Source organism: Poecilia formosa, unplaced genomic scaffold (genome assembly GCF_000485575.1).
Source record: "Poecilia formosa unplaced genomic scaffold, Poecilia_formosa-5.1.2 Scaffold978, whole genome shotgun sequence".
Taxonomy (NCBI): Eukaryota; Metazoa; Chordata; class Actinopteri; order Cyprinodontiformes; family Poeciliidae; genus Poecilia; species Poecilia formosa.
The window spans coordinates 31,309-40,156 of NW_006800917.1; the positions used below are offsets into that span (position 1 = coordinate 31,309).

An 8,848-nucleotide genomic window follows, 5' to 3' on the forward strand; every position below is an offset into this window, starting at 1 on the left:
AGAGTCCGACCCAACTCTCCAGTCGATTCAGTAAAATGTCATGGTCAACAGTGTCAAAAGCTGCACTGAGGACCAACAGAACCAGCACTGTGGTTCTTCCACAGTCTGTATTTATATGGATATCATTGAACACTTTTACAAGGGCCGTCTCCGTGCTGTGGTGAGCACGAAAACGAGACTGGAAGGAGTCAAAGTGGTTGGTTATTGTTAGGAAGTTATTTAATTGTTTAAAAACTGCTTTTTCAATAACTTTGCTGATGAATGGGAGTTTGGAGATTGGCCGGTAGTTCTGCAGTAGTGATTTGTCTAGATTGTTCTTTTTTATCAGTGGTTTGATAACTGCTATTTTCAAAGCCTGGGGGAAAACACCTGAAGAGAGTGATGAGTTTACTATTTGGGTCAGATCATTAGCAACGACAGGCACAACTTTCTTAAAGAAATGTGTGGGTAGGACATCCAGACAGCAGGAACTGGAGCTTAATTGACTTATAATTTCTTCTAGGGTTTTATAATAAAGTAGTTGAAATTGGGTAATTTTTTTCTGTATTTGTTGTGTTTAGGCACAGCATTGGTACTGTCTTTGGAGTGGATGTGCAGATTAATCCTCTGATCTTTTGAATTTTCTCTGAGAAGAAACTGGAAAACTTGTTGCAGGAGGCATTAGATTGAAGTTTAGGTGGTCACAGGACGGTTTCTGAGCCTGTCAACTGTTGCAAATAAAGCCTCCCTTGCATGTTTTAGTTTTGAGTGATAGTTACGTAGTCTTTCTTGATAAATAGCATAGTAAATGAGAAGTTGAGTTTTACGCCATTTCCGTTTGGCCCTACGGCAGAGTTGTCTTGCAGATCGAACAGTTTGTGCATTTCTCCATGGAGATTTCTTCCTACCAGACACAACCTTCACTTTAATGGGGGCAATGCAATCAATGATATCTGAAAGTTTGCACTGAAAATCATCTACCAACTTATCTACGTCATTACAGCTTAATGGTGAGGAAGAAGAATAGATTTGATTAAATGTTTCTGCTGTGTTTTCTGTGAAAGTACGTTTTGTGATAGTAGCTTTTTGTATAAGTGGGTTAACGGATAAAGAACTTTCAAATATAACAGCAAAGTGATCTGACAGAGCGACATCAGTTACAGAGACATTGGAAATATTCACACCCTTACTGATAACCAGGTCCAGTGTGTGTCCATGAGTGTGTGTTGCTTATTTGACATGTTGTGTTAAACAAAAACTCTCTAATATATTACAGAGCTTTTTTGCCCCTCGGTCTTGGGGGTTGTCAACATGAATGTTGAAATCACAGATAATTATTAAACAATCATAATCATTGCATATGGGAGATAGAAGCTCATTCTAGTCCGTAAAGAAATTTTCCACGTATGTTGGAGTTTTGTATAAAATTAGTGTCAAAGTTCGTTTGTGGCCTTTTACCTCAATTACAAGATACTCAAAAGATGTGAAATTACCCAGAGATTTTACTACAGTTTATAGTATTCTTAAATATTGAAGCCACGCCTCCTCCTTTTTTATGTTTTCTATTCTCGCTTAAAAAATTGTACGTAAGCGGCGCTGATTCAATTATTATGATTGGTTCATTATTGCCATTCAACCATGTTTCTGTCAGAAATAAAACATCAATATTATACTCAGTGATAAAATAATTAATTAATAGAGCTTTAGCAGAGAGAGAGCTGGTGTTTAAAAGCCAGTTTAAGTGACTTGGAGGCTGAAAGTTCTTCAGTCTGAGGTTCCTTTAGGCAGGGGATTAGTCTGAGGTTTGAATTAAGACCGCTGTTTTTTGTATTTCTGTTTTTTGTAACTTTTCTTGTAGTGATCCGGACAGGTATTGTCCTGTTTTGCAGTGTTGGTGGGCCAGACACATTCTGGAGGAAGACGGGTGTAAAGATAATGTCTGGACCCCGGTCTCAGACACAATATATATGTAAAGTGGTTTCTGTTCAAATATTTTCAGATTTATTCTGTTTTTACTTTTATTTGTACTCGACCATAAACACCGTGAAATATGCATGGTGTAAACAAATAAAACTAAATTCTTTTTCATGCAGGTGTTGACCCAGCGGCACCCTATATGGCTGCAGCTGCTTCAGCTCCCGGTAATATAATAAATTTATTGCTTAATTCAATGTTTTCTTCTACAATAGCTCAAAGAGACAGTGTAAGAACAGTCTATGACCATCAGACTATGTTAATATTCAACAAATTCAGTCATCTGGACTTCATAAATTTGAAGACACGGACAACTGCGTCTGCCTTTCTCTGAAGAACTACTGAGCGGGAGGAGACAGCCAGGTGAGGAAAAACTGTTCTTATCTATCAATTTAGTATTTTTATTGTACAGATATTAGGCTGTTGTTGCTGTGCTATTAGCTAGCTGCTAGCTAACGACATTGCTAGCAAAGCAAGATAACTAAAAAGCTTCTTCCCTGTATCATTAATGATATCATTCTTCAGTATCGCTTGTGCAATAGGGGCACATCGCCCGTCCAAAACCCACCATCTCCATAATGGATATATGTCTTCTAATATCCTTTGCTACATAATGTACATTGCATTTATTCTAGTGTTAGGTAAATGCATCCTGAAGGAGAATAGCACTTAAATAAAAGTCCAACAAGGATATTCATTTAGAATGAAAAATAACTCGCACTGAATTACCATGATAGATATAATGTATGTAATAGTCAATCAAGATACTCCTGTCCAATAAAAGCATGTCATTAATGAAGGAGAAAAACCTCAATCCAGACTTTAATTACGTTTAGGGTCTGGTTCGCAGGGTATGGAGTTACATTTTTTTTCCCAATTATTCAATGAAAAAAAAAAATCTAACCTCAGTTAAGTAAAATACAATTGTAATCAAAACTTTTGGAATTGTAATGATTTCTTTTTTTTTTTAAACAAAAAGTTTTGTTTAAAAAACCTTTTTAAATTAAATAACTCATTTTTGTCTCATGAACTTAAAAAGTTGTTTGCCAAACATAAACTTGTATTTGCACACATCAGCAATCTTTTGTTGCGACTTTAGGCCCCCGACGTTATGTGAGAATCACAAGCAAAACTTTGAGTCAAACAAAACCTTAGAATAGCAAGCAAAGATTTCTGGCATGCGCAAATAATTTTGTTTTGCAAAAAAAAAAATTCACTTCATGAAAGAAATCTGTGATTTTAATTTAAAAAAAGTTTTTTTAAGCAAAACTCACTAGGCTTTTCTCATGGTGACATGCATTAATTAAATTTTTGCTTTTTTTTTTTTTTTTTCATTTTTCTGCAGTTTCACATTAAAGTTTGATGCAGCTCTGCTTTCCTGAATGGACCATCTTCATCTCCACTGCAAGTGTAGCAAACAGGCAGCTCTTTTTCATAGATTACAGTCACTAAAATGTTGCATTGTGCCCTTGTTTATATTTTTAATAGTCTAATTCTGTAAAGACAAAATATGTCTGGTGGTCTAGCTCTGATTTACATATCTTGCTAAATTGCGGGTTTGAATATGGCAATACTTTCCTCTAACAAAATAGACCTGAAGAAAGAAATTACTAATAAAATATCTTAAATACGCATAGTTGTATGCTCTATATAGAGATTTTCCTTAGCTTTGATTGTATCTCTCACAATTTTGTAATTTATCATTGTGTATTAAACTCCAAAAGCTGTGTGGCTTTGTTAATATTGTGTCCTAGAATGCGGTTAAATGTGCACTTTTCTTTTGAGCACCTGCTCCTTTAGTGGTCTCTGCACGGCCCTGCTGCTAGACTTCCACACAGACAGAACTCAGTCTGTCCGTGTGGGTAATAACACCACCAACATCATTTCTTTAAACACTGGTTCCCCCCAGGGCTGTGTCCTGAGCCCCCTGCCGTTTACCCTGATGACCCACGACTGTCGTCCCAGGTTTAACACCAACCTCATCATGAAATATGCAGACAACACAAAAATTATGGGACTCATTCAGGACGACAATGACGTGAACTACAGAAAAGAGGTACAACATCTTGTGGACTGGTGCAGAATAAACAACCTGCTCCTGAACGTTGACAAAACAAAAGAGATCATTGTCGACTTCAGGAGGTCTCAACCCTATCACGCACTACTCCTCATCAACAACAAATCAATGGAGATCGTCAGCAGCACTAAGTTCCTGGGGCTGCACATTATAAACAACTTCAGCTGGACAACTCGCATCACTTCACTGGTGAAAAAAACACACCAGTGCCTGCACTTTCTGAGACAAATGGTAAGAGCTTCGCCCCCCCTTCCATCCTCTCCACCTTTTACAGAAGAACCATTGAGAACCTGCTGACCAGCAGTATCTCCATCTGGTCTGGAAACTGCTAGGTGTCAGACTGGAAGTCTCTGCAAAGAGTGGTGAAGACAGCCAAGAGGATCATTGGGGCTCCACTCCCCCTAACCAGAGCATTGCACACAGATGCTGCTGAGCCAGAGCAAGTCAGATTCTCTCTGATTCCACCCATCCTCTCCAAAGTCTGTTCATCCGCTTGCCATCTGGGAGGAGAGTCCATAGCATCTGCTGCAGAACAGCCAGACTCAGAAATAGTTGTCTCCCACTGGCCATCAGATTGCTCAACAATCCCATCATGAAGACTGCATGTGACTGTTTGAAAATAGTAATTATTATTTAGATATTATTTAACTATAGGCACACATGTGTTTTGTGTGTGCTCTATTGGATGAGCGAGGACATTTCATTGCCAATTTTACTTATGTTTCTTTGTGCAATGACAATAAAATAAGTCTAAGTCTAAGTATCCCAAAACATAAAGAATCTACAGCCTGGCTTGGATCTAGAAATGGAGTTGATTGTCCATTCCCCAAGTTTGCCTACACAATATGCTGTTTGTCTGCATTACATATCATTGTATACTTTGATTTGTCTTATTTGATTTGATTTATTTATATTCCGGAAAATACAGTTCATGATCAAAAATTTAACATCTATATGCAATAGAAACTACAACGCATTTTTTACATTAGATGATATTTGATCCAGTATGAAATGTTTGCCAACAAATAATTTTGGTGGCACCAAAGAAAAGATCAGCTTTCTTTCTAGACCAGTGGTTCTTAACCTGGGTTCGATCAAACTCCAGGGGTTCGGCGGAGTCTTTGCCGCAGAGGTAAATACACACTGTGTAAAGTCGTGATGACGCCCTGCTTTGCCTTCACTTGCTGCAGAGGATCACGTTACATTGCTTAACCAATCAGAGCTGCGGAGCAGCACTGATTGAAGGAGTTTCACTCTCAGCATGGATTTGAACTTGTGTCTTTATTTACTTCAGCAAAGCTCATCGTTTTTACCAAATTCTGTAGCTTTCGGTGTACTTCTAAATATGCTCCTTAGTCGCATCTTTTCGGGGTTGCTACTGCCTCTAGTGCCGTGGGGGTGGTAACACAACTAATATAATTACATTACTAAATCAGAATACCGCAAACTCTTTATTATTTATTATTAATTTTTCATTCTCTCAAGAATGTAGAGCTAATTAAATGATCTAAACAAGACCTTAAAGTGGTTCCAGTTTCTCTCGATGGCCAACCTGTTGAAACTGTGGCAAATTTTAAACACCTTGGGTCGTTCCTGGACAGTCAGCTCAACTTTGCTGAAAACACTGACTATATTTTGAAAAACTGTTCTCAGAGACTCTACATTTTAAGAAGTCTTAGTCTTAGTCAAAGGGTGACCCAACTAGACTCTATGTCTTGAATTTGGGGGTTGGGGGGGGAATCATATTTTACTTATCACTACAGAAGGGTTCAATGAATGCACATATGAAACTGGTGGGTTTGATACCTCAAAAAAGGATAAGAACCACTGTACTAGACTGATGCATAAAAACCCAATTCTCCTCACTGCCGGTAATTGAATGTTGATTTTTTGCAAAAATAGATGCTGGTATTAATGCTATAAATTCTTCTGCATCAGCAGAGTTAATGGATCAGTTTGTCTGTTGTTGAGCTTTTTCAGCTAATCTGTAATAATGTTTACTGACCTTGCCCAAATTAAACTCAGCGTCCCACCTCGGTCTATTGGATTCGATCATTTTGGTCCTGCGTTGTATGGAACCATAGTACATCTTGGCATAGCTGTGAACAAAAGAGGAGCCATATAAAAGGTGTGCTCATCAGGTTCCATAAGGTCTTTGTTTTTTACCTTTGCATCAACCCACCCGTCAGTTACTGAAAATTCATCTCCGTATAGATTCCAGCCTTGAACAATGGTCACTGATAGAGTTCCCCTTGAGGCGCGCAGAGGGCAGCAGTTAGAGGACAAATCAGGAGTTTTGCCCTCACAGTGTGGCTCTTCGGGTAAAGTCCACAAAGCATTGTCCTCCAAATAATGTTCAATAGCAGCTTTGATCTCTGCCTTTTGTTCCTTGCTTGGTATGAGCTGATAGAGAGGCCGAAGGGAGTACGAAACAACATCTGGATGTTCTTTCAGGCTCTTTAGCCAGTTCATGTAACCCATGGAATCATTTTTGAAAATTGAAAACTCCCCCAACCAACCATTTCCTCCTGACACCTCTGTGAAGTGTTGGTGGAGACCAGAGCTGTAGCCAGTGGCAAAGTCCTTGTTTAGTAGGACACGAATGCAAGGCTTCTGGATACTAGAGAGTTTCATCTTCCCCAAGCCAACAGCAAAACCCATAGATAAACAGTTGTGGACCTGGGTGAAAGAACAGCACAGAGATTTTTCAAAAAAGCTGCTTTACACCAAACATTTACATAAACAGTCAGATACAAGCGGAGAAGAATATGTTCATGTAAAAATCCTCTGGAAATTAAAATGGACAAAACAAAACCATAACACTTATTTCTTAAAGTAGATTGTTGAAAGTGATAAACTTCATATTTGTGCTGCTTCATGTATTCGGTCATGATAAATTAGAATCATGGAAGTATCACATATGGTTGTGTAAAAATTTGTTGTTTTGTTACCTGACTTGAGGTTAACCCATTCATGGAGGACAAACAGCTTCGTGAAGATGTCACTCGTCTCAGTCGCCCTCCAAGATTAACCTAAAACAGGTTTAAATTTCTTTAAAATGCTTCACTGCAGAAAAATGTCTGTAACTAATTCACAATGTGTGTGTGAGTGTGAAAGTTCTCACCATTCTGACGTAGTGTGTGCCATAGGTCTGTATGAGCTTTCTATACTCGTTCTTAGTGGAGTAGTTGTATTGACTTGGCAGGAGGTCTACCTGCTGTTTGAACTCTAAGCTTAAGGGAGGTTTGGATGATAATACAATTCTAGAAATCAAGACAAAATGAGACAATTATTTCTATAACCATGGCCTGTCAGAACTCAATGAAAAAAATCTATTTTCCATCCTACCCATAATGAATGCAGGTGACACTGTGTATGCTGAAAGTGTAGCGATCCTCTTCGATCTTTTGTGAAACAAACTTGTAGGTATTGGAGCCGGTTCCTCCCACATCGAAGTTGTCAAGCAAAAACTTTTCAATTTCCAAGCCACCCTAATGAAATACAGACAGCACATGTAGTTTATAAGGTGTTAAACAAAAAGTCATATTTTTATTATCACTATTCTAATCACTTACTTCAGTTCTAACTGGATGCAAACTAAAAAGATAATAAAATTCTTGGAAGAGCACATATGAACTGAAATGAAATGGTGAAATAAGGAAAATCAACCAGCATAGTCTCTATCAGAAAGGGTTTATATCAAAGAGTTGTCAAAACTCAGGGCTGCATTGAAAATATTCTGAAATGTTCAGCTTTGAGATGTTTCTTACCGTCCAATCATTGGTGTCTTGGGATGTGTAAGCCTGAACCAGAGAGCTGTTGGGACAATTTAAAGGAAGTAATTATTATTAAAATCTATGCAGTTCATTTTTAATAAGGTAGTTATGTTTTCTAGCTTAGTGAAATTGTTGATTCAGCTATTGTTATTTTAATACGTAGGAATTATTAGACATGTATTCTGTTGTTCTGCCCTCACTGTGTTTCCATGTAACTGTTGTGCAGATAGATAAGCGTATGTCACTTTAATTGACGTTGCTTTTACTGCCAAAAGAGTGAAATGACAAATAAAGATGAAAAGCATGACTCATAATACAAGCGTAGTGGAATCATACAAATACTAAGGGCACAAATACTTAATACTGTGTAAATAAAATATCACAATCAGCCTTACAAACATCAGTCTTTTTCAACATAAATGCCCACAGATAGAGCCCAATGTTGCCTCAAACATAATAAAATAACACGAAATATTACAAGCAGTTCTTTCTGTAAACAACAAAACAGGATGAAGAATGCTTAACTGAGGACTGATGAACTGCCTGTGCCAGCCATTATACACGTAGACATAAAATAAGGATAGACGCCTCATGGACCGCTCTCGCCTATTGTCGCTGACGAGATTTAGGGCGGCCATCTTGGAGCGTTGTGTGTTTAGCAGGCACAATGACGTAACAGCGCATTTAATTGATCTCATAACACACTTTTTTGTTACTGGAAACCATATTCAAACATCTATCAAAGCAACATTTATAAACAATTGTATTTTTTAAGTATGTTTTTAATACATAGTTCATCATATTTAAATATGCTTAGTGGCTATAACAATAGAATAGGAATGGAATATTCTGATATCGATGTATGAAGAGCATATTACAAAGCACACACCCGTTCATAATTTATTTAATAAATTATTTAGTAATATCAATATCAATACATATTTTATATAACTATACAAACACTAATAAATAAAAATTAATAATGGCACAAATAAATAATGATTAAAATCCGATGTGAGATTCATCCGTGCTGCAGTGAATC

General features: G+C 37.5%; 1 protein-coding gene across 5 annotated transcripts in view; it reads right to left on the reverse strand.

The window, feature by feature from the left end:
- The window catches only part of LOC103132264 (perforin-1-like), a 44,132-nt gene that overhangs the window by 31,122 nt on the left and 4,162 nt on the right, over window positions 1-8,848 (reverse strand). The window contains exons 3-8 of one of the 5 annotated variants that reach the window (XM_007544035.2): window positions 7,801-7,846; window positions 7,379-7,521; window positions 7,155-7,293; window positions 6,982-7,062; window positions 6,213-6,709; window positions 6,036-6,129 (exon numbers count right to left, since the gene is read on the reverse strand). In XM_007544035.2, the coding sequence (XP_007544097.2) occupies window positions 6,036-6,129; window positions 6,213-6,709; window positions 6,982-7,062; window positions 7,155-7,293; window positions 7,379-7,521; window positions 7,801-7,846 (1,000 nt within the window). Of the gene's footprint in view, window positions 1-6,035; window positions 6,130-6,212; window positions 6,710-6,981; window positions 7,063-7,154; window positions 7,294-7,378; window positions 7,522-7,800; window positions 7,847-8,848 lie in introns of those variants that run through there. The other 4 variants (XM_016667257.1, XM_016667259.1, XM_016667258.1 and 1 more) reach the window with 4 other exon arrangements.